Consider the following 27,006-nt stretch of genomic DNA (forward strand, 5'->3'; position numbering starts at 1 on the left):
CCATTAATTAACCAGTTTTCCTAAGTTAGACTTAGGAAAAATTTAAATGATGGCTAATTAATTTAATTAAGGTGTTTCACAAGCTTATCTCGTGAAACCTTTTCTGGGTTTTGGAGATCTCGTGTTCCTTAGTCTCTTAGACACAAATAAAGACTAGAACCCCTATCCAATGCGACCAAAATCTAACAATTTTTTTATCAAAAAAGATAAAGAGGAATTGGGATTACTTGGATGAAATCTAATTTCGAAACCATCTATCACTATTGCATATTATTTGCTTATTGTATCATTAATTCATGAAGTCAATTAGATCTTAATATAATTTTATAAATATAAAGTGACTTACTAAATCGAGTACATTATTAAATAACCATTATATTTATTGCATTAAGATGAGCATTATTGTGGATGAAGATGGATATTGTTTACCCTAAGGCCAGTGAGTCATGCCACATGGGACTAGTTTGATGTGAAGGTTCTGTGAACACCACGGATTGACTGGGCATTGCCATTCTTCCACCATTGTGTTCATTCCGTTAGGCATCCTTGACATACAATCCCACTAATGTTGGGACAACCTTCTTGTGAAAACATTATATATGTATTGCTTTGGTATGTTCCTTGATTGTCGCCCATGTGTGGGATTAGGCATGCTACCCACCAACTTGTGGTTAACCCGCAGGGAAAATTTTTGCCCCATTTGATCCAACTTGCTATCCAACAACCCAAATTGATCTTCAACTAGACACTCTCAGATGCCTCTCATCCACTCTTCAGTCAACAATTTCTTTAATCTAGTTAGTTCATCCTATGAAGGCAGGGCTTCAAATAGGAGGTATGGTAACCATTTTTTATCAAGTGCTTTCATTTAATGGTTTAATGCATTCTAGTATGGATCATAGTTTAAAATTTAAATTGGATAGATGACCGCTTTTGACGATATTCTTGTGCCCCTACTTCACCTTGGTGGTTATCACTTGCCCCTGGTTTAGTGTGACCCTCCTTGAGGCTTTTTCTTTCCATTGTCTACAAAGGGCACAAATAGGAGGCCTCGACTAATGATTCATGTCCATGTTTTCCACTTTCCACCTTTTCCCTTATTCCATCTCCCCTCTTTGGGATGATTGCTTACTGCTCACATTTCTTGGTTTCCCCTATGTACCATGTCTTTGAGTAAGGGCTCAAAAACTTGACCCTAAGAGGTTGATGCAAATGAAAAAAGATAAAAGCCATTGTAGCCACAATGAAAGAAAAATTGAAAAATGAAAAAGATGGTTGGTAAAATGTGTAAGTGCGTCGACAAAATTCTAGCCTAAGCTCTACCCCCCTCATTAGCCCTCACCTAGTTCTTGGCATATCATGACCTATCTAAATAAAAGCAAATTATGAATGTCCCAGCCTCAATAAGCAATGAATTGCTACATCTTAAGGGGGTATTTGTGCATTTATTAGAGATTGTAACCCAAGCTATCCATGCAAAGAAAATAATATTATTGAAGAAGAAGGCGCACACTAGGAGTGGTAAAAATAGGCCAAGGAAAGGGGTAACTTAGGTCCCACAATTGCTCTCTTTTAACATTATATTACTCAAGGACATTGGTTGCATAGATGGTACATCACAGTGGCATCTTCCATGAAGTCAAATCCTAAGACCATTTTGTCTTTCACTTACACCTTCTGATTGATGGGTACGCCTAGGGATTGTTCCTCTCCTTGAGGTTTGAAGCAACTAATAGGGCCTGGTGATGACCCTCCCATACCTAAGTGAGGTAACCTGTTTACAGTTCTTAAGCTAGAAAGACATTTGTTTACACCTAATGGAGCCTGGTGATGACCCTCCACTCCATAGCCTTGGCAATCCTACTTAACAATACCCCCCTTCTGTTGGAGAAAAGCCAACCTAAACAAAAAGGAAGAGCTACTAAGGTGACAGTAGGTATCCTTCCAGGGTTACACATAGCTAACACCTTGGTGCTTGGGACTTTACACTTTGTGGGTGTTAGATTTTGTTGTAACAGTTCCTATTGTAAGCCTTAACAGAATGATGGAGATTTCATTCTATCATATGTGAAGCTGAAAGTTTTGATGCTTTTAAAATTTGTTGATTAATTAGAGATTTATTGTAAAGAACTTATTCTGAAGACCTTGTTAAGGAACATTTGCCAATTGGATAGGAGTAACGTGAGGAGGTTCTCCCTCTTATTTCCTTTGGCTTCTGTACTTTCGAACATATTAATCTGTCATCCACCAAATAAGTTGTTGCTAGAATTAATATGTCATAGTAGGACAGCACCTTCATAAATTTGTTCAATAGTGGCACCAATAGGGCTACCCAGGACTTATTTCTGTATTTGTTTTCAGCATTATTAAGCTTGTGGCATGATGTTAGCATCCCCTTCCCCCTCAGTTATTCACAAAACTGCCTCTTTTAGATTGGTATTTCTTGACTCCATCTGCCCAAGATTTGATAGGCAGTAGTCCCTTGTCTTTCATCACCCTGTTTTATTTCTTTACTACAATATATTTTTTTTACTAAAGCTAGCTCTTGACATTCACCTTGAGCCTAGTTGTTATAGCCTTAGTAATCCTACCTCAGGGAAGCCCCCCATGTATAGGAAAAGAGCTAACCTGAAGTGAGAGAGGGAGTTATTAAGGTGACAGTGGGCAGCCCCTCTAAGTTGCACTTGATTTTTCACTTTGTGCTTAGGACTTTTACATATATAAGTAAAAGTTCAAGAGGTAACACTCATCATGCAGTCTGACATACAGATGCATAATTGTTAATAGTGCTTGAATTATGATCTTCAAGTTGCAAAGTGAAGCTGAAAAAGTAGGCATAGAAATACATATAATGCAAAGAATATATGAAAATGAGGTATTTCTAATCATTTATTGACTTGAATATGATACACACATCAATTAAGGATACCCCCTTAAGTTAGACAACAATAACTTTGAAGTGAGAGAGGTCAAGCAAGGTGACAGTGGCTTGACTTGTAATGTTATCCAGACTCCCTTAGGTTTTGAGGAAATGAGAATTTCTGGGTGATAACAGGCTCATTGACCGACAAAGTGGTGGAGTCGCATGAAAGGCATCATTAAGGTTGCCGTGTGCTATGACAATATGACGTTGACCTTTGGAGGAGGATCTCCATGGGAGGTTTGATTGGCCATGCAGCCTTCTCTATGGGCGGTACTGTTCATTGCACAAACAATATTTGATTTGATCACCACTTATATTTATTGCTTGAGTAGTTCTGCATTCATGCGAACCTTGTGAGCCCATTTAAATGTTGTTATGTGTTTTAGGGGTAAAGAGGCTATCCAGAGCAAGATTGCATACTTCTCAATATGAACAGTAGAATATTGAAATTTAAGTGAACATTTCTCATCATCTAGTTTGACATACTGATGCATATTCACTACAGTAGTGCTTAAATTATGGTCTGTGAGTTGCAAACCAATGCTGAGTAAGAGGACTTAGAAATACATATAATGCGAAGAATATATGGAAAAGAATGCTACAGAGAATAAAGTCTCTGGCCGTATCATAACTTTACAACAATTACAAATTTTCATTGATTCTATTTTGCATTCATTTCACCTGCTTTCACATGAGATTTTATTTCAGCGTAGAAGCTTGCTAAATTTTTTCTTCTTAATCAGTCCTGGGAGAAACACAATAGGTAACCATCATAAAAATTTCAAGATCAGTAAGTAGTATCGGCAAGTGAGGTGCGTCTCAACTCTCCTGTTTTCTTTATTAATACCTACTCAATTTGTCCACAACCTGATGCCAAAATTTGGTACTTACAAGTCTGCAAACATCGATGAAAGCTTATGAAAGAGTATGTATGTAGCAATTTATGAGATATCATTCTTATTTGTATATCCAGAAGATGAATTTTTAGAAAATGTATGGGATGGAGTATATCTCTACCACACATGCTGTTACGACTGAATGTCAATGTTCCAGCTGGGGACAAAAATGCCATCTCTTCTTGTTCCTCTGGGCCCCACTTAACAACAGGGATTGCCTCATCAATATTGTATCCACTTGTCCATGTGACTGCCATCTGTAAAATGCAATTAATAAAGTTTTAATTCATTAAGCATGGATTTCTAACAACCCTATAAAAGCAATTACAAACTCATGACATGTTGCTTTCACTATACATTTGTTAAATGCAGCATTGATTAGATCATTTCAGATTTTGCTAAGGTCACTTATACATTTTGGACTTCTGTTTTGGAGAAAAAGAAATGGAAATCACAATTATACGGATGTCCACTTATGACCAGAGAAAGTCAATGGGATTCGAGAGTAGGTCGATACAAACAGCAAATAAGGTTTGCCCAGTGCATCTCATAAAAAGTAACAAATCTAGGCTAACGGCAACGTAGGAAGATAGAAAAGGAAAAATAGAAAGGTTTCAGAAACATGTAGAACGTAGAAGAAAATAGAGGAAAAGTCCTCAATTGAACTGGAGTGAAAATTTTCAACAGCAATCTCTCATAACAAATGTTTGGAAATCAAGCGAAAGAAACACTAAACCAGTGCATAAAATAATAGATCAAAAGCACACAGACTTGGCACCAGTTTTTGAAAAAGGGCATGTGACAGACAACTGATACACTAATCAGTAAGTTCATTCAATTTTCTTTTCTTGTCCAGTATTTTGTATTGATGAAGTTCCATTTCAAGGAAAAAAAAAACAAACGAAGAAGATTAATTATTTCCAAAAATCGTAAGCGGCTGCAAGAATTATCTCCATTGTTGAATGAATTGTGAAATCATGTCAAACCCTAGAAATTATGTTGTTAGAGTCAAAAAATATGTGACGAAGAGTTACTATGATGTGATTGAACTCCTCAAGTACAGTTAAGGAAGTGGAATCGACAAACCAAAACCAAACTGACCTTTCTTAGGAGCTACAGGACCCCCAAAGGCTAACCAACCACTCCAAGTGCCCAACAACTAAGTTAACTTGCTTTTTAAGTGAACTAAACCCCAGTCACTCCCATGACAAGCCCTCTATGCGACTAAAACCCTCTAGTCTCTCCCACAAAAAGGCCTCCATGTGATTGTAGACTTTTTTAACCAGTTTTGTGCCAGCAACCACAGGATTTAAGCCACTTTTTAGGGCTAGGACCCAGGCTTATGCCTAGAACTTAATGAAACCCTCAGAAATGATAAATAACAAGAAGACAAGGCTTCTAGTGAAAAACTTGAACAAGGACCTGACCTGACTCATCCTAACCATGACAAGTATTTCGTCAAACACATCATGAACATGTAATGTACAGGTTATAAATACACATATGAACATAGGGGCCTCATACTTATCTGAGATTCGTCAAGAAGGTCTAATGCCCTCTCACAATAACTGCATTATCATCTATTAGGTCATACATTCATTTACATTTCATTTGCTAATCAAAACATGATGAGAATCATAAACAAAGTCTATCATAAAACCATGTTTATATCCAACATATAACCAGCAGAATAACAATGATAGAATAGCCATCAAAGCCACATAATAGCAAGTATATTTGCTCATGAAATACAAGGGAAAAGCAGCTCTTATTAACATATGCAAAAGGCAGCCAAGTTAGGGACTTCCACGTACCACTCGACCATAGATTGGGCTGAACCAAATCTTTCTTTCATCCAATCACCCTTCGTGCCATATTCCAAGCATGAATGTGGGACTCACAACAAAAACAACTAGGGCTTCCTCAGGCTTTACCATGTATCCTGCCATTACTGGTCAAGGGATTCCTAGGCCCAAAATCCTCATCTATACAACCAGGCTTTACCATGTATCCCACCATATACCGGTCAAGGGATTCCTAGGCCCAAACAATAAACATACACTATCGAGCTTTACCGCAATCCCGCCATATACTGATCAAGGGATCACTAGGCCTTAAACAAGCATGGAAGCCTTCGGATCTCTCCACCTAAATCGTGAAGAATTTTCCCGTCTCCACCCTCAGGCTTTACCATGTATCCCTCCATTTACCAGTCAAGGGATTCCTAGGCCTTTGAGAATTTTCTTGAGACCACCCCACTCAGTTTCGAAACCATCCGATAATCCAGCTCAACCAAGTAAAAGAACCCCATCACACCATGGCTATCCAGAAATGGCAAGACAAGGCTAAAACCATTGTCACACTTGGAAAAACCCATGCCAATGATAGCAAGAGAACCAAATACACACATGCATGTACCATGCATGCCAAAACTAGCAAGGAAATCATACATGCAACTCAATACCTGCAAGTAATCTCGTTGTAGCCCCTTGATCCAATTATTACTTGTTTGATCTTCGCTTTTCTTTGCCTTCCTTGTCCTTCCTCTGCTTTCCTTTCTCCAATGCTAAAGTGCTCCAAAAATGCTCTAAGTGTGCAAGAGTATGAGAGGGTAAAGAGAATAGAGAGAGACCTCCAAAACTAAACAGACAAAAACTGTGAATTGATCCTCAAAAGCCTTTTTATTAGTAAAGGCTCTATTTTCTTCAATTTCCATTATTTTTCCTTCATTTTCCTCCTCACATGCAACCTGTGACCTTTCACCTTCCTTTTCTCCTAATTTCCATTATTTTCATAAATAAAATGCCAACTAATGCCTCTTGCCTTTTCAAAGCCTTTGCCATTGCCTTTGTCAATTTCCCCTTAGACATAATAAACCAAATGAACACCCGCTAGGATGTTTTTCTTAACATTCAAATTGGAATACGTACCCATGACCTTGGGTCTTATTTTGCCTTTATTAACTTTATTACATGAACTTTTACCCTAGGGATGTTACATTATTTGGACTTGGGTAGCTCATTGAGTGCATCTCTTTTGGAAATGGGATGTCCATAGTATGTACATCCCCTACAAGGGCATCCCCATAAAAACACACATAATAAAACTTCTTAAATATTGCAATGAAATGATCTCATCTGTTATGTTTCTGCCCTGTTGTCACCTCAGATGCACACCTAGATTAATGTGGGAAAAGTTCCAAATCCCACCAAGTGTGGTCTTAAAGGCAAAACGCTCAGAGAAGGGGTTGTCATCTATTCCCAACTCTCTCCATTTAGGTTCCCTCCTAGCTAAACCAAGGGAGGTGGTCCCTAAAGATGATTCTAAGAGGAAAACTTGCTAAGGATAACAAGCTATAGGAGATGGTCAGTAAGACCATCACCATTCAATATAACTTGAAATGAAATTGGAGATTGACTTTACAAGTACAAATGTTTATGAGCATATAAACATTAACAATGTAAATTCAATTAGTTCAACAAGATATCCTACAAGACAAATTATGAGAGACCAGTGCCTTTAAATATTACTTGCAAGAAATATATGCTCAAAACAAGATCACAATACTTGCAAATAAGATATGATTTTCAAGTTACAATAATAGCAAGCTGCAAGAGTCCAAGACAAGTGTTAGTGAATCGAACCACAATAGATTATATGCCAATTTGAGATATGAGCAACAAAATGGAATAGAACTTGCAAGAAAGTAAAACTTGTACTTAAAGGAAAGATGCTCAATTATGATATAACATTTAAAGGACAATTAGCAATGAGATAAACAAGTACAAGAATATGCAATGCTTCAAGTAAATGATAAGCTCACAATCTAAATTGTACAATAACCAAATGGGTGAAAGATGCAAATAAGTGTATGAGAAGTGTGAGAGGCAAAGTGGTCTTGGTTTTAATTAAATGTCTAATCTAAGTTTTTACTTCCCCTCAACTCCTTATACGTGGTAAGGACTGGGGTTGTTGCAAGAAGGCTAGGATGAGGAGGCTAAGGCCTCATTAATGATAGCCCCCTAGGACTTCAATGCAACCTGCATGCCTTTGTTCGTGCAAGGGATCAGACACAAGAGAACTGCGAGTTCACACGTTTTAACCTTTGCTCCAAACTCAAACTAAGGGAGACTGAATGACAGTTAGAGAAGTTGGTCATAAATATCTATCAACCAAGTTTATGCTTGGAGGTAAATTTTAGAGAGATCTAAAATGCAAGTAAGACACTAAATTATCATAAGACTTAAGTGCTCCAAGTGAGATTTGATAATTAAAACCAAAATGCTTCAAAGCTATGTTGCAGGAAACGTGGGGGGGGGGGGGGGGGGGCCCATTTCCAGCTGGAAACCGGTACGAAACGCGGAAACACGTTTGGTACGGCCAGGAAACGCGTTTCCGGCCGTACTGCCACGTTTCCCGAAACGTGGGGGAGGGCATTTCCGGCTGGAAACCGGTACGAAACGCGGAAACACGTTTGGTACGGCCAGGAAACGCGTTTCCGGCCGTACTGCCACGTTTCCCGAAACGGAAACGTGGCAGTACGGCCAGAAACACGTTTCCCAGTTGTAATGTGTTTTTTTTAATTTTAATTTTTTATTATTTTTTTTAGGTTTCCAGTAAATTCTAGAAGCCTATTCTAAACTTATAAAAGAGAAGTTTGTCTCATTCTCTCATCACACTATTCAACAAGTCGTTTCTCTTGGAGACTGGCAGTTGTTTCAGCTAGGGTGTTTTGAGCGGTGAGCAAAGTAGATTTCAGCAGCAAGAGAAAGAGATTTCAGCAGCAAAAGAAAGAGATTTCAGCAGGAGATTTCAGTAGCAGTAGATTTGGCTCAGCTACAGCCATATTTCTCTTCTCTTTTCTGGCATTTCGGCGTAGTTTCAGCCACAGAAAATTAATTTGGGTAAGCCACATTCATTTTGTTAGTTTTTTCTTACTATTTCTTCAATTTTTCTAGGGTTTATGCAGCCAAAAATATGAAAAACGTTTTTTATTTATAGATTTGTTTTTTAAATTTATTTTCGCAGCAGATTTGGCTCAGCTACAGCCATATTTCTCCTCTTTTCTGGCATTTTAGGGTAGTTTCAGCCACAGAAAATTAATTTGGGTAAGCCACATTCATTTCTTAGTTTTTTCTTACTATTTCTTCAATTTTTCTAGGGTTTATACAGCCAAAAATATGAAAACGTTTTTATTATTTAACTTTTTTATTTACAGATTTGTTTTTTTAATTTATTTTTGCAGCAATGGTTTCCAGCCAAAGTGCAGCTGCAAGTTCAAGCCCTAGGGCCAACCCAAGGGCTGAATATTATCCTCTTTGGAGGCATGTAACGAAGCTTCAAAGATGTGGAGGTGGTGGTTCATGGGAATGGCGATGCAATCTTTGCAATAATACGTACAAGGGCTCCTACCCAAGAGTGAAGGCACATCTATTGCATGGAGGAGGACAGGGGATTTCAGGTTGCACAAAAACATCAGATCCGTTGGCAAGGAGAGCATATCAAAGAGAGCAAGATGAGGCGGATGGTACTAAGAGAAGGCATGATGACCTTACTCAAGCTCCATCTAACATTGAGCCAAGGATTGTAGCTGAAGCAAGAAAGAGGAGAGCTGGTCACACTCAACAACATGAACAACCAGCACCCAAAAATACCAGAGGCCCAGGGGCATCCCCTTCAGTTCAGGATAGCAGAATTGCTAGATTGGTGAATGTGCAAGCAAGAGAAGAAACTGATTCCAGAGTGGCTAGGTGCATTTATGCATGTGGTATCCCATTCAATGTTGTTCGCTCTCCTTACTGGCAAGATATGATAAGGGCAGTTAACAAAGCTCCTCAAGGGTACAAGGGGCCCAACTATGAGAAAGTCAGAACCCAGCTTCTCAAAAATGAGAAGGACCTTGTGGAGGACATTTTAGCTCCAATTCGTTCTTCCTGGAGTAGCTCTGGGGTTACCATAGTCTCAGATGGTTGGACAGATATAAGGCGCAGACCATTGATAAATATCATTGCCACTTCCCCCAAAGGAGCAATGTTTATCAAGGCAGAAGACTGCTCAGGAGAGGTGAAAGATGCACAGTACATTGCTGATGTTATTATAAAAGCTATTGAACAAATAGGGCCTAACAAGGTGGTGCAAGTTATCACGGATAATGCACCGGTTTGCAAAGCTGCAGGTTTAATTATTGAGGGGAGGTATGACCACATCTTTTGGACACCATGCATTGTCCATAATCTGAATCTGATCTTAGAGGAGATTGACAACAAAGTTTCCTGGATAAAGGAACTCACAGGGGAAGCAAGGGAGATTATCAAATTCATCACCAACCACCACCAGTCTCAGGCCATATTTCCAGAGTACTCCAAATTGGAGTTGTTAAAAGTTGCTGAGACAAGATATGCCTCAAACTTTGTGATGTTGCGCCGCCTTGTTGAGGTTAAGCATGCATTAGTTTCTATGGTGGTGAGTCAACTTTGGATTGAGTGGAGACAAGCAAATTCAGAGCGGGGATCTATGGTGCGTAGATTGTGCCTTGATGAGGATTGGTGGAGCAAGGTAGATTTCTTGCTAAAGTTCACAACCCGTGCATTTGAGCTTCTCCAGAGTGCTGACACTGACCAAACTTTCTTGGGAGAGGTATATGATGGCATGGATTCCATGGTTGAGAAAACTATGGAAATCATTTCGCAGAAGTCTCCACAACTTTTGTTTGTTGATGATCATTTTGCTGGTTTGATCAAGAAAATCATTGTTGATAGGTGGAACAATTTCAATACTCCATTGCACACTTTAGCACATGCTTTGAACCCCAAATTTTATGATGAGGAGCTTATTGCTAAAAGCAATGGGAAGAGGAAGGCACCCCATAAGGATAGAGAGGTGGCTACTGGGGTGAAAAAAGCCCTTATGAGAATGTTTCCTTCTCATCTACATAGGGAGGTAAAGGAGGAATTTGCCAGTTTTGCTGCAGGAATAGATGATTATGCAGATATATCAGCTTTGGAGGAGAGAAGCACCATGAATCCAGTTAGGTGGTGGATTTGTCATGGAGCAAATGGTGTACATTTGCAAAACCTTGCCATTCGTATTCTTTCACAAGTGGCAAGCTCTTCATCAGCAGAAAGGAATTGGAGCACTTATGGTTTTATTCATTCTGTGAAGCGCAATAGGTTGGGCTCACAGAAAGCAGAGGATCTTGTTTATGTGCACTCCAACCTTCGCCTTGCATCTCGTAGGGGTCCAGAATACAACAGTGGTCCTTCTAAAGAATGGGATGTGGATGCAGAAAACCCTGATTTGGATCTCTCTCTTGCTGCCCTAAATATTGAGGCCGAATCTGGAAGTGGAATTGGTGCATCATCTTCTTCAGCACTACCATCCACTGTTGAGCATTGTGCTGCTTCTATTTTTGATGAGGATTGTTATGATGAGGATTAGTCTTTTGTGACTTGTCTCTATAGTTCTTACAGCCTTATAGTCTTTATTGTACTTGCAGCCTCATATACTAATATAAATAAAGGCTGATTTTGAGATTTTGCCCTTGGATATATAATAAAGGTTGCTTTTGGATTTTCCTATATTTTTATTTTCATTATGTGATCATTCATGACTCATGAGTAAATGTGATGTAAATTTAATCTTAAGGTTTAAATGTAATAAATTATAATGTATCATTAATGCTTTATGATTGCACATATATATAATAATAATTTTTAAATATTTTAATATATATATATATATATATATATATATATTATTCGCGTTTCCCCGTTTCCAAAATTTGGGGAGGTCGCGTTTCGTATCGCTTCCCATTTCGGAAACTCGTTTCCGTTTCCCCGTTTCGTGCAACTTAGCTTCAAAGATGAAATGTCTTAAGATTTATCAATAGCAAATACCATTCCACTTATATGATCAAATTAATTGATTAGTAAAGAGTGCATTTAGAGTGCTAAATGACCAATGAAGAAAATTCAATTTATTCAATGAAGCAAATGACAAGTAGATCAAGAAGCTAAAAACCAATGTTGCACTAATCGCCAAAAGGAAGATAAAATCAGGGTTTTTTTTGGCCAATTTTTATGAAAAAATCATGGAAAAAAAATTATTATTATTATTTTTGTTTTGGAGGAGGAGGAGGAGGTGACCCAAGCTACCCCTATCACAAGTAGAGGACGTGGTCTACCTCTTGTAGCTCCTAGTTCTTCAGCTTCTAGAGCACAGCAGAGTCTACTGCCAACTCCACCGACATCTACATCTAGAGGGGCAAAGGAAATCAATACTAAATAGTATTAGACTTTAGTTATTTGGTTCATTTCATTGTATATGACATTATGACGCATTATATGAGATACATTATTATATTTTTTGTTGATATTTTGAGGCTGAGTTGGGACTTAGGAGTCAGGACTTACTATTCTGGACATGATTCACTGTTATGTGTAATTTCAGCACTAGAAATGATATTAAACATCTTATATATTAGTTCTTTTATCATATTTATGTGTCAATGTATTTATTTTATCTTGTAGATGGTTTAGATATTAAAAAAATTGAAAAAAATGAATATTTTTGTACCAAACGATTTTTTCCCGATTATTACCGATTTTTTCCCGATTAGTACGATTTTTTTCCGATTTTTTCCCCACGCCGAATTAATCCCGATAACGATTAGTGCAACATTGCTAAAAACTACTTCAATGAAAGTGCCAGTTAGATCAAGTAAATGATGAGTGATGAAAACTACTTGCACAATGAAAGATTGGAGGCTAGATCTAGAAATTAAATGATGAAATTAGCAAGAAAATGAACTAAGCTACCAATGCAAAAAGATAAGCAAGAATAGTGAGTTAGATCTAATGACTAAGATAGAAAAAGAAAATGAAATGAGTTAGTGACTAGCTATCCAAGAGGTTCTCCTACCAAATGAGGAGGTGGGATACCAAGGGGATAAAACCCCAAGATCCCTCAAATTAAGTTCTCTTTTATTATTATTAAAAATTGAAACCCTCTTAGAAAAAAGAGAGGGCTTAGATCTAGAGGAGGGTTTACAAAAATATGAGCTTCAATGAGCTAATACCCTTCCTCAAGAGATAAGCGAATACAGAAAAATTATTTACAAAATTTATAGTGAAAATTTTACAAAGGAAATCTCTCCAGGAAAATTTCACTTTCCCTTCAAAAGATTTTCACTTAAGTTTTGACGTCCAAGAGAAATCTCGCACCAACTGAGAGAGTACCCTCTTCTATGCTTGCATCCAAGAGAGAGGTCTCAAAAAATATGGATGGCTCCACAAAAAAAAATCGATCTATGGATCTCTTCTACTTCGCTTTGTGAAAATTTGGAAACCCGATTCCTATTTTAGCAATTGGAAATAATTATCCTAATTGTTAAATTAATTAATAACAATTTGTTTATTGTTTTCTACAACAAATACTAAATCAATTACATTGCAACTTACACAAATTAAACTGTTGTAGAAATAAACGTTGGAAGAAATACTAGCACATGCACATAAAATGACACAGTTATTTTTGGACCAATGTCCCCGGAAAAACCCAACACAGAAATAGGTGTAGCAGTTGAGGGTTTTATTATTATGCAACAGTGAAATAATTTGGGTACAACTGGATGTCAAAATTGGCAATCCTATAGAGAAAAATTGGCAAGAAAAATCTAGTGAGGAATTTCCTCACTCCACAAGCAAATCTGGGCTCTGACCTCAGCTCAAGTTGAGCCATCTAAACTGGCTCTGCGCAGATACTGCGTCACCCTATCGTAGTCACTTCTACACTCATCTAGAACCAGCATCTCCTCAAGCCATCTGGTTTGTTGTTTTCTGGGAAAAAGTCTCTCCTGGCCTCCGGAACATCTACCCAGCTTCTAGAACTGAAACTCTACTATTCCCCAGCAAATTCGAAATTGCCTTTAGAGGCTACTGCGCTGCTCTGCGTCAACCTCACTGTGGCTCTCTTGCCTCTATGCAAATGCACTCAGCGGATCTGGAATCCTTCCTCCAGTTTCACTGTCCCTGCCCCTCTCTCACTATTTCGATCTCACTACCACTCTCTCCAGCAAATGATTGTTGCTACTCAGGAAATCGATCTGCCAAGAAATCGAACCACTCAAGTGATTTCTCCAAGCGCCATCGACTTCTTCTTATAATCCTCTATTGAGACTTCAACGGCCAATATTAGATCTTAAACGATGGATAGGATTAACTTGAAGTCGATCTGTGTGAGTTTCTAGAACATTCACACCTTAACTTAATTAATTATGATTAATTAGTCATACTCCCTAATTTTAGACTTAGGAAATATTTAAAAAACTGAGTAATAATCTAATTAAGTCATTTCTAGGCAGAATTTCCATAAACGATTTCTGGGTTTTGGAGATCTCATGTATTCTAGCCTCTCCACAAAATTTCAAGGCTATAATATATCCGATGCTACAAAAAATAACACTCCCTCTTAGCGAGGAATGTGTTCTAGTGTTGATACCCCCTATAGCAACACCCTGTCTCTGCATCATCTCCTGTTGCGCTACTGATGTCGACCTGTTGCTGCCCACCAACTACTGCGCAACTCTGATATGTGTTGCATTTGTGTTGCTGCTGACTCTGCTGAACTGCTGCCAACACTACATCTGCACTGCAACTCCCTCTCCATATGTTGTTGTTGCAACTGCATCATCTACAACTGAAAAGCATCCTAAACACTGAATCAACTGTGATTAGTATAATGCATCTGTCACCTGAGTCTCTGATTGCTACTAGTCTCTGCACGGTCACTGAAGAATCTGCATTGTTTCTGACTCTACACTGTGCCAACTGCATTGTTGCCAACTCTGCACTATGCTCCCCAGCATCTGACTGCTACTAGTCTCTGCATCTATCACTCTGGCATCTGACTGCATCAACTGTCACTGATCCATCTTGTTACTGAATACTATGGGCCCCTGTAGCAAGTTATTGATTCAAGAGGTGGACCTCCTCAAGAATCTTGCCCATCTGTAGCACTCTGAGGCTACAAAACCAAGTCACCCCACTTCACTCCTAGGGGTATGTCAAAAAACATGGCGAAGTCTTCCTCTAGCCTAGAGGAAAGCCTATCGATCTCTGTTGATGTTGCCTACTAGTCCTGCTTCTCCTCTTTATCCTTCTTCTTGAGAGGACACTGGTGTTGTAGTGACCGAGCTCACCACATCTGAAGCACTTGACCTTCAACAGGTCCTTCTTCTTCTTTCGCTGCTCCCCCTGTCCCTGACTAGGACCCTTTGATGCGAGGGCCACATTCTCCTCCTCCTTCACCTACTTCAATCTGTTGTTGTTGTCACTGATGGAGTTCTTCACTAGGTCTCGTCTCAACTCCTCCTGCTGCAAATCGGCCCACATCCTGTCCCACCTTGGCAAGGTTTCTCTACCCAAAATGCTTTGGACGAATACTTGCCACTCCTCGGAGACATTGTTTAGTGCCAATCGCACTAGCTCTGTGGGTTGAGGTGCTGCCCCAACAGCTGACAACTAGTCCCAGATCTCCTGAATCCTAGTGAGGAAGGGGTCTATGCATTCCCCTTTCTGCACCTGGTGCATCTCAACTTCTCCTCTAAGTACATCTTCTGCTGCTCGGAAGTGCCCTGGTACAGCGTGGAAAGTGTTTCCCACATCTCTTTGGTTGTTCCCTTGGCCACTACGTGTGATACAACATGATCCTGTACACCATCTAGGATCAACATCTTTGCCCCAACCATCTCCTTTCTGTACTCCTTCAGCTGGTCCGCATCTGTGGGGATAGCTACCACTGCATCTATGAATGGTTTCAGGCCATATTCATCTAGAAGGAAGGGAATCCTTGCCTTCCAGATGACATAGTTGGAAGCACCATCCTGTTGGAAAATACTGAGACGGAGGTGAATCAGTAATTCTTATCAATTAGCAATTTAGCACTTTTAAATCTTTTCAGAGCATTAGTTAATATTCAATTATTATTAATGTTTATGCAGTAATAACAGTAAATAAAAGAACACAGTAGGCACAAAAATTTTAGGTGGAAAAGACCCTCCGGGTCAAAACCCACTGAATGCTTTTCTAATAAATTCTTTAATCTTCAACCCCAATTGAAATGAAAGCAACAACTTCCTAGAATTCTAGAAAAGCATTCTTCTCTAGCTCCCACTGGAAGGATGCCCCAACGCCCTGCTTTCTTCAGTAATCAACTGAATGGATGCCCCAAAAACCTAGACCAACCTACCACCCTGAAGTGTTCACAGGGTCCAACCTGTAGGGAACTTCATGCACCTGCCTAGCACCTCCCTGCCACCCTATAATGACTAAAATGAGACAAGAGTGTGGATTCCTGTACCAAGGACAACGATCCACGATACAATATGATTTACAATGATTATGACTGAACACCCAATCACACTATGACCTGCAACCCAGCCATGACATCATCCCAACAAAGACTCCTATGCATCCCAATAATGCCTTTTTGACTTTAGGCAGATTGACTCTTTTACAATAATGACTCTTCCAATGATGGCACTTTTACAAATGACTCTTTTACAACTTTACAATGATGACTCTTGGCCTTGACACTTCTTCACAATATACGGATGGCTGTCATGTCTTCAAAGGATGTCCCGCTGCAATGCTTCCTTTGATTTGATACTTCAGCTCTTGAATGCTCTCTTGATGTTGTCCTTGAGTCTTCTTCTACCTGCAGGTTGCATGCAAATTGCCCAACGGAACCCAATCCCAAAGCAAAACAAATAAACACAACACCCCTTTAACAAAACTTACCTCTACCTGCAAAGAGAATTAGTACAATAGTAATAAACATACTAAAATTTATGTTAGCAGAAATAGAAATGCAACAAAAGAAATATAACAATACATACCTGTCTCTTTTCTTGATGGCACTGAAATCTTAATGATGCTCAGACTTCACTCTTCTTGGGTGATCCTAAAACTTTTGCTAGACACTAGACAGACCTACACTTGACCCCTTTGATGACACTATCCCTGACATGAGCTAGATATTATACAGTCCTAAAACTGGCTCTTAAAGGCCTACAAGTTGTGCCCTAAAAATTGTTGCAAGCCTTACTACTTACCTTGATGATATGCCTTATCCACTAATCTGAAACGAGCCCTAACCAGTTCTGAACACAAGGTATAAATATAGATCTGAATCTTAAATCAAATAAGCCGAAGATATTGCAATGTTACCTTAGTGCTGCCATGGAAACAACTCCAGCTCTCAGCCTCCCTCAAATCAACCCAAACAACCTTCAAACATAGTCCTATGTTGTCGTCTTGACCTTGGACTCCTGCCCAATAATATTGGCCTAAGACACAGCTAACTTTGGACCCCAAACATGTTGATTTGGGGTAGCATCGGATGTGCTCTAGCCACGAAAATTGGTGGAGAGGCTAAGGCACATGAGATCTCCAATACCCAGAAAGGGTTTGCGCAAATTCTAAATAGTTTGGAAGATATTAAAATAATTAATATTTTTAATGGAGTCCCTAAGTCTAAACTTGGGGAAAATAAAATATTAATGTGAATTAATATAAAACTGTGTTAGAATGGTCCAAAGGTCATGGATCAAGTCAAATCTAATTTTCGCCGTTGATTAGGGACTTAATCTTGGGCGTTGATTTGTCAACGAGAAAAGTATAAGAGGAGGCTTGAGGGTCACTTGGAGAACACACCAAGAGATCAAGATTTCGACTTTCTGGGGCTGGATTTGCTGAGAAAGTTGAGAGAGTGATCAGAGTTGCAGCTAAGGGGCAGTGAAGATAGAAGTAGAGAGGCGGAGATAGCACTAGGAGGATTAGCGCAGTAGCCGGAGAGAGGGACGCAGAAGTAGCCAAGGGTTCACGCAAAGCCAGCCAGGAGTTGTGCAGTGCCTTAGAGGGCCAGCGTGGGTGACACAAAGGGCCAGAGGACTGACGCAGTGCCTCTAGAGGTTAACGCAGGCCAAGCCAAAGTGACGTTGGGCTAACGCTGGGCCAGAGAGAGGCTGACACAGTCCCTAGAGGCTGATGCTAGGGTTTCGTGGGGCAAATTGGAGCTGTGGAGCTACCGAAGTGTTTATCGGGGTTTCAACCGGAATATCTGCTTCCGAGTAGAGAGGTGCTACTGCCGAGAATTTTCTCTATTGGGTGAGCTGGATTTGGCACCCAGATTGTATTCTAAAACTACTTAATAAATCGAACCCTCAGATAGCTCCATTGGCTTTCCCGCATTGGGTTTTTCCGGGGACATTAGTCCAAAAACAATGGTGTCACTTGTGTGCTTGTTTATGTTTTCTTCAATTGATGATCTGTAATGTGTTGAGCATGCACTTGTATTTATTTCCAGTATTTACATGGTAAATTACTTGTTAATTAACAGAACAAGTAGGTAGGAATAAATCATAAAGTACATGAAGGGTTTCTAACCGGTTAGGCTTAGAAACTTCAACATGGCATCGGAGCGTGGTTGCAGATCACAGGAGAACTGAGGACATCAGCCGAGCAGAGTAGCCACATCAGAAAACAGCTGTCCCGAGTGACAAAAGTTGTTCCTAGCAGAGTAGCAGCAAGGAAGGGGTGACGTAGTGCCTGTATCATCAATATTGAGCGAAGAAGAGGCCAGCGCAGAGACTGAGGAGGGCAGAAAAGGCTCACGCAAAGCCATGCAGAGACCGGAAGGGTTGACGTAGTTGGCTAGGGGAGCATTTCAACCAGTGCCTAATTGCGCAGAGCCTAGGAGCTCTAACCTTCAATTTGCTGGGGTTTAGGACGCTGTGGGTAAGTTGCAGAGTAGAGCTGGTGGGGTATTGTAGTCAGAACAGTACCTAACAGGGCAAGACCAAGGAGGAGAGAGTTTCTACCAAGGGTTTCTAGCCAAGAAATCTGGATCAGTGGTGCAATGGCACTAGCGATCGGAGTGGGGGCATCTCGACATATGGTATGACAAATCATACAAATTGTTAAAAAAAGAATGTTGTGCTAATGGCATTTGGACTGTACGGTGGATGGCAGTGACTTGTATGGTGTTACCAGTAGTGCGAATTGAAATATAAGAGGTAGTGTGGATGGTGGAGACTTGGATAGTGGCGACACACGAACTGCACTAGGGCTGCTTGGAAGGCCACAACATCGGATGGAGCACTAATGATTGCACCTAACAATGGCAATGACAACGTTGGGCTTTTACCCAATTTTTATTTTTTTATTTCTATTTTATGTTGATAACTTCTGGTAAACTATGTGTTGTTGTTAATGCGCCTGATGTTTCAGGTGAACACTTCACCCATCTTCAGGGACATAAAGCTTGACAGATGATGTGAAGAGCACTAGACCAAGTTAAATAGAGAAAGAGTGAATATTACCATTAGAGTAGGTTAGATTAATATTGGAGTGAATACAACTCTTGCGAAATGTCTTACATAGGGAAAACTAGTAGATCCTTCAAATAGAGACTTAAAGAACATATGGTTGATACCTACCATAACCGCATTTCAAAATATGCCATTGCTGAGCATTCCCATAATACCAAGCATCTTATTTGTTTTGATAAAATGAAAATCTTAGCCTCTGCCCCCTTCCACTCCAACCATGTCATTAGGGAAGCCCTAGAAATTGAAAAACATCCTAACAATTTTAACCAAGAAGATGGATACCTGTTAAGCCATTCTTGGAAACCCACCATCCATTTCTTAACCTCTAAGCCTTGTTCCACTAATATAAGTTCTAACCCTTCTGTTGACCACTCCATGTCAACTACCCCATAGTTGTACAATTTTTCACACAAGGATTTCCATCAGGTCAAGGCACTCAGATGATCCATGGATTCATCATTATCAGCTATATGTACATTGGAGTTTTGTAAACCCATTCTACATTTTGTAATGTAAATGATCCTAGTAAGACAAATGTATGTAACAACCTAGGTAAATTTATTTTTTTGATGATGATTTCTATCCTAGGAGGTTTTTCATCTCATCAATTCATGTGTGTTTCTAAACACGGATGATCGGCAAAGTTTTTCCCTCCAACCTCACCCCAAAGCTAGGGTGGATTTTGTCATCAGGATCTTAGATGAGTCCTAGTGTTATTTATCGAGTCTCTGTAAAAGTGATTTAGGAATAATCCTAGTTATTTGATTAAATTATTTTATTACAAGTCACATAGTCTACTAGATCATATTTTGTGTTACACAAATGGGTAAATGTTGAGGGTCTATAATGAACAGGCGTTCCCCCTTCATGGGTTAGAAATGTAATATTTGATGTAAATAATATTTTAGCTATAATGCTAAAGTACTAGAGGGTTGGAAAAATTAATAATCCCTGATGAGTCCATTAATTAAATTTTCTAGCTAAAATAAATTAAAATGCTAAAGCTAGAAATTTAGTTAATTAGATCTTAGGAAAAATTAAAACCTCCAACATTTAAAATTCGTGGGTTTTAAAGCTTTTAATTTTTGGAAGTCCCCGGCCAAGGGAATATTGAAAATTTCAAAATATTTTGGACCCTTGGGCCTTAGTAGTTAAGTCAAAGTCAATTTTTTGAGGCAATTAACTCAAAATAATCATTTTTGAGTTAATTAAAAAGAAATTAAAAGTGAAATTTGAATTTCCTCAAAAAGTAACTTAATTTCAATAGTGATGATTAAAAGATCATTTGATCTTCATCAACAGTTGAGATTGTTTTGACGGGGATCAAGCCATCTAGCTGTTGGAGAATTTATCTATAAATTATAGGTCTCTCTCCATTATTTGGATACGATTATTGAATCGTGTACTTACTTTGAGAAAGCTCTTGTAACTTTTTTCTGGTTAATAAAATGCAAAGACGTTAGTGTTTCAGACCGTGGATGTGGTAATATTTCTCTTAATACTATGCTACTTTTATTTGTATTTGCTGGATAATAGCCTTTGAGGATTGATCTGTACACAGGTATCTTGCACAGATTTCTTGGTTTTTTAAATAACATTTTGATTTGATAGAACTAGCAAGTATCTCTATTTTTTGATGATTTTATGATTATTTTTAATCTCTATTAATCTAACAATCAGATCTAAGTGTGCAGAAGTTATCATTCAAGATTTGGGCATTTGGGGAAGTCCTCATGTTAATTTTAGATATGTTTTATGCTTAGAGCAATTTATTTCAATTTTCACAGTTAGCTCAATATCTTTTCCAGATTAGCAATCACATCAACATTAAATTAAACTACAGATAGAACATAAACATAAATCGTAGAAGACAAGCCAAGCCAAGAGGACACAAGATGTGATGCTAGCCAGGGACAAACCCCAATGTGGGGAAACCCTTGATCAATTCTTCTTATATGTTCTTCAATAGTTCAGCAAAGAGAGAGAGATAGTACATTTACAACAGAATTCAACACTTTGACTTATCTAGATAAGAGCATAGATCATCTCTAAGAAGATGATTCATGAGATCAGTTGAACACATGCTGCTTCAACTGATTCTCCAAGGTGACTCCTTCACCTGTCATTGTGCTGCATGATGCATCTCGTCATCACGCTGCACCTCACCGTGCCGCACCGTGCTGCACCCATCATCATAATGTTGGACCTCATGACCATGTTGTACACATCATACTGCTGCACCTTATGTTGCATTGTTGTCCCATGTGCCATTGTTGCACCATGCTAGCCACTGTTGCCCTATGTGGCATACCGTTGTCCCACTATTAGTGACATATGCATTCCATGTTAGCTTGTTGTCCCATGGTTTTGTTGTTGTCCCATCACAGCTTGCTATACCTTGCTGTTGTCCCATCACAGCGTGCTATACCTTGCTGATGTCCCAATAGCCTTGCCATACCTTGTCGCTGTCCCATGTGTCTTAGCAGCACCATGTAGCCCATTTGTCCCATTTACTAGCACTGTTGTCCCTTCAACACTGTTGTTCCAAGTCTGCCTACACTGTTGCTTATATTGTGACTGGTTGGGGTATCTGGTAGACCTCACACTCCTATTTATCAGTCCACAAACAACCCTCAAAGATTGTAACACACATCATAGTACACCTCCCCTAGCACGTTGTTGTTCTGGGCATGTTTGAGCCCTCAAACTCTCTACGATGTCCCTGTTTTGAGGTGGTAGGGACTGTAGCCTACCACAGTCCCACGTTGTCACCTACAACCCACTCAAAACAGTCTTCCCTTACCTTTTCGCTACCCCAAACATACCTGCGTTCATCCTTCTTCAACTCGGCCTCCAAGCTCAGCTCCTCAGCCCTCTAACAGCAGCTCGGTTAGCCCTTATCTCCCTCACTGTCCTAGCCTTCTTGTTGCGGCTTCCATATAGTTACCTTTCTCCCTTAGCCGAGTTCCTTGGGCTCCTTTGATGAGCTCTTGTGATGCTTGCTTGGACTGCGGCTAGGGCTGCTTTCTTAGGACTGTGTTAGGGCTGCCTTAGGTTAGTGTTAGGGCTACCTTAGGATAGCATTAGGGCTGCCTTCTAGGACTGTGTTAGGGCTGCCTTAGGATAGCGTTAGGGCTACCTTCTAGGACTGCGTTAGGGTTGCCTTCTTTTCCTCCAACGTCTAGGGCTTCCACTCCTAGATTTCTCTTCCACTAAAACCCAAGACAAGTGGAGAGAAATCAAGATAGAAGTGTGTGTGAAATGACTCTCAAGTCATCTCCTTTTATACTAAAACGTTGAGCACATGTGGGGTTTATTTGGTTGCTGACCGACCTTGACGAATTGTCTTATAACACAAATAAATTCATAACTCCATGAATACTTATCGGAATCGGATGATTTTTAGATCAATCCTACACCTCTCGATGAGAGGGGTCCAAGAAAAATATCAATTGCCATAAATAAGATGACCCACATGGAGTTTGGCCCTAGTTGCCAATTTTAAAACTCCCTCACAACTAGGGAAAACTCCATCCGATGATCCATTTGTCCAACTGTACTATCTCTGCCATCAGTGCCCTGCACTGCTCTACTCTGCTGAGCTTTGTTGTGCTCTAGTCTGCTCTACTAAACAATGAAGAAGAAGACTTGATCGAGAATGTCTCATACCATTCTCTACTGACCCGAAGTTAGTTTCATATGAAGAGAGTGTGTCATACCACTCTTACTGATCCCAAATCAATTCCAAGAGAGTGAGTCATATTACTCTTGCTGACCCGAAGTCAGTTTTATTGATCCCAAATCAATATCACAAGAGAGTGTCTCAAACCACTCATACTGGTCCCAAATCAATGGAGGTCATCCTAGCATAGGGAGTACGGGAGATACAACAATGCAATGTTACTTGGGAGCAAGAGCGAAAACGGGAGCGGGAGTGACATTTTCAGAAGCTCCCGGTTTGGGAGCGAATCCCGGAGCGATTTTATATATATATATATATATATATATTTTAATTTTTGATACATATATGTCAACAAAAACATGTAGAATGATGAATTAGATATAAAAAACATAAATTGATCATTGAACCATATCACATCAATCATCTAGAAGTTACAATCTTCATCAACCATGTCCACAAGTTAGTAAAATACATATTACAACTGCAACATGTTGAGTCTCGTGAATCATGATTCATCAAATTCAATCTTAAAGTTTCAACCTCAAGCTTTCAAAATTGAAAATTCAATATATAACATTTATCATCATTGGTCACCAAAGTTGTACTTGTAAGCAGTGTGGAAAAAGTTTGCAAAAAATCCTGATTTAATCCTAAAAACGCGATTTTTTGAACTAAACGATTTAATCCCCCAACTTTTTGGCGACTTTTTCACAAAGGAAAAAATCACGATTTTTTTCCTTATACTCCCGATTTAATTGGGAGTCGACCCGAAAAGTCTGCCTCCCTTCCCAGGCCATGGATAAAGAGGCCGCAAAGGTGAAATACTGTAAATTGAAGCTTCCATCCATGCATTTTCAAGTTATTCCATTGTATTGTTTGTCATACTTCTTGCGAGCATAGTAGTCTCATTTGTAATCTGTTAGTTTTGAGGTTAAGATATGTTTTTGTTTTCCAAGGAAAAACAAATCTTTATACTTCATATTTCTAGTTAGAAAGCAAAGTATATATTGGCTAAGCCTCCAGGCTTTCAGTGATCCAGACTCTAACAACCACTGCCCCTTCAAAAGATTACAAAAGTACCAAAAGGACAGGCATACAACAGTCTTCTGTAGAAAGAACCCCACACCATCAAAAACATTGTTATAGTTGTTGAATGCTTCCAGAAGAAACAACAAAGAGGAGGTCATGAAGATCAAATAACAACAACCTGTCCAAAAAAAACAAAACCAGTGCCTCAAAAAAGAACCCATTTTCAGACAGGAACAAAGTACTTGTGAAATCTTGTGACAGCGAAGATCCTTCCTACAATGAGAGCACGTTTTAAAAGGGAATCTTCTTTAGTGGTGAACTCCTTGTAAATGTGGGGAAAGGTTATGTATCAGAAGTGGATTTTACCTCCAAGAATTTTTGAATAATAGATGCCAAGGCTAGGTTAGTAATTTGACATCTACTGTTTTCTCAGAAAATAAGCAGCTTGGAGTCACCAAGCGTTAATTTTCACATCTACTGTGATACTCACTGTTAATTTTCATTGGACCTACCACCTGACACCTTATTACCCAAGCAGATTACAATCCACTGAAGAAATGCATGACTTATTTCTTAATACAGTTAGCGGAAACAAAAATTAAAAGGGGAAGAGGATCTCAGTGACTGATTACTTGATGACTTTTAGATGACTCATGATATACATTTATTATATTTTTTGTTGATATTTTGACTCTTGAGAGTTGAGACTCAGACAGGACTCAAGATTTAGGAGTTGATTCACTATTTTGATATGTGATGTAGCACTAGACTTCATATACATATTATATATTAGCTTAGTTTACATGTTTATGTGGAAATGCATTTATTTGATGTTGTGGATACTCTAGATGTTAAAAAAGATTTTAAAAAATGAATAATTTTGTGCTTTTTTAATTTTGCCGACTTTTTCAAAAAACTCCCGACTTTGACGAGTTTTTCAACTTTTGGATCCTTGCCGAATTAATCCCGACTTCGACTTTTTCCACATTGCTTGTAAGCTAAGTTTAACCATTACAAGAAATAATATCTTAGATATTTCTAAGTCCTAACTTCTAACTGTTAACATGAAATGAAATGTTATAAAATGAAAAATGAATAATGAAATGAAATGAAACAACTTTAGTCTTTCACGAAGCATCATATTCATAATTCACAATCATTACCAATGAGTTATAATTGCCAACTTCAAACTTCAAATTTTCATTATCACAGTCATATATTGTTTACAAAAAATATCATTATGATATGAAAGAGTTAAGAGTCAAGAGTCAAGGACTCAAGACTCAACAGTTATGAAAACTAATAGAAACTAGAAAAGACAAGTAAACTGTAAATCTACATGTGGCCCTTGCCACGAGAGTCTCCAGGAGTATAAAGTATAAACAGGTCGTGGTGGTCTTCTAGGAGTGTCCCGCACAGACCGACGACCAGAACTAGAAGGCACATGCCCTCCACATGAGGGTGTAGATGGAGGTGGCTACAGCAAAGGAACAAGACTCGGAACTCGAGCACTGCTACTAGATGGTGGAGGTGGAGGTGGCATGGCTGCTGCAGCTGCTTCATCTTCATCCCTTATAAGTTCCTCTTCCAGTGCTTCAAGATGCACTATACCATCCTCCAAATTGTCATCCTCTGGGTGATTGTCCCAAATTTTATATGTGGGATCCTCATAAGCTCGATCACAGTGATGACTCAACAACCTCAAGTTGTAGTACACATAAACCAAGCTTTCTGAAAGGTTTTCATTGAGTCTGTTTCTTTTCACATTATGTATGAAGCTGTAGGTGCTCCAACACCTCTCTACAGAAGAAGTATTTACAACCTGTGATAGAACTCTTTTTGCCAATTTTGGCAAAAGTCCATGGCCGCCATATGTTTCCCACCATGTGAGAGCATCAAATCTGTCTTTGTCTTCCATTGCATGGAAGGTACCAAACAAACCAGTGCCACTGAAGTATTTGCCTATTTCAAGGTGGACAGCTGCACATTCCTCCTTGTCAGGTATCAACTTTTCTAATGCTTGCAAATATCCACTAGTTACCTCTGCATCTAAATGGGGTTTGGTCCTAATCCCACCCCCTGGTGCAGGGTGGCCCAACCAAGATGTAGAGTAGTACTTTGGCGTAAGGATATACGCCAAGCAACGTAGTGGAAGATTAAGTCTATTCCACCATTCACACACACAATCGTGAATCAGTTTGTACAAGTCGAGATCTCTGTTATGAGCAATATCTTTTATTTGCCCCAACATGGTATCCATCTGCTCATACACCTCGCCAATCACTGGTTTTTCTGTATCTGCAAACCAAATCATGTGATAAATGGGCTTGGTGAAATCCAATACTTGCCTCACACTTGTCTAAAACTAACCATCAAGAGCGGCCTCCTCCACTAGTTCAAAACCTCGCCTGTCAGCTGCATTTGTAGCCCATTCCTTTAATACCTGCCAATGTGGACTTGATACCATGCTAGCCAATGACTCTCTTACCTTCAAAAGGCGCCTAAAGGTGAGGTAATAGCTACCAAATCTGGTCTTCGCAATCTTCAACAACTCCAATCTCGAGTGACTGTGGAAAAGGCCATGGGTATTGCTATGATTTGTAATAAATATTATCATTTGTTTGCCTTTCTTGTACAAATCACCAATCCATTTGTATTGTGCATTTTTGTTCTTGACAACATCATGCATCAGAAGGTTCAATGTGTGAACCAAACTTCCAGACCAAAATATGTTGGGGTATTTATCCTCAATAATTGCTCCCGCTGCCTTACAATTAGGAGCATTATCAGTGATGACTTGGATGACATTGTATGGCCCAATACGGTCAATTGTTTCAAGTAATGCTTCTACAATGTGGATGGCGGTCCTGAACTTGTCTGAGTAATCATGTGCAGTTAGAAAGATGGCACCACTAACAAACACAGCAAGAACACTTATCAATGGCTTGCCTTTACATTTGTCCATCCATCAGATACAATGGACACCCCATGGTCAGTGCAAGAACTTGTCATTCTATTCAAAGAATGTGATATTTTTGCTTTTTCATAATCAAGTCCAACGGTTCTTGCCTTGTCATACCCAAGGCTC

General features: G+C 39.2%; 1 protein-coding gene across 3 annotated transcripts in view; it reads right to left on the bottom strand.

The window, feature by feature from the left end:
• LOC149266541 (nucleotide pyrophosphatase/phosphodiesterase-like) overlaps positions 1-27,006 on the bottom strand; it is a 396,678-nt gene that overhangs the window by 142,032 nt on the left and 227,640 nt on the right. For all 3 annotated transcript variants that reach the window (XM_089430684.1, XM_089430676.1, XM_089430680.1), the window contains exon 7: positions 3,941-4,076. In XM_089430684.1, the coding sequence (XP_089286810.1) occupies positions 3,941-4,076 (136 nt within the window). The remainder of the gene's footprint in view (positions 1-3,940; positions 4,077-27,006) is intronic.

The sequence above is a fragment of the Pinus tabuliformis genome, chromosome 6 (genome assembly GCF_031772625.1).
Source record: "Pinus tabuliformis cultivar Carrire ecotype Pingquan chromosome 6, CPIR1, whole genome shotgun sequence".
NCBI lineage: Eukaryota > Viridiplantae > Streptophyta > Pinopsida > Pinales > Pinaceae > Pinus > Pinus tabuliformis.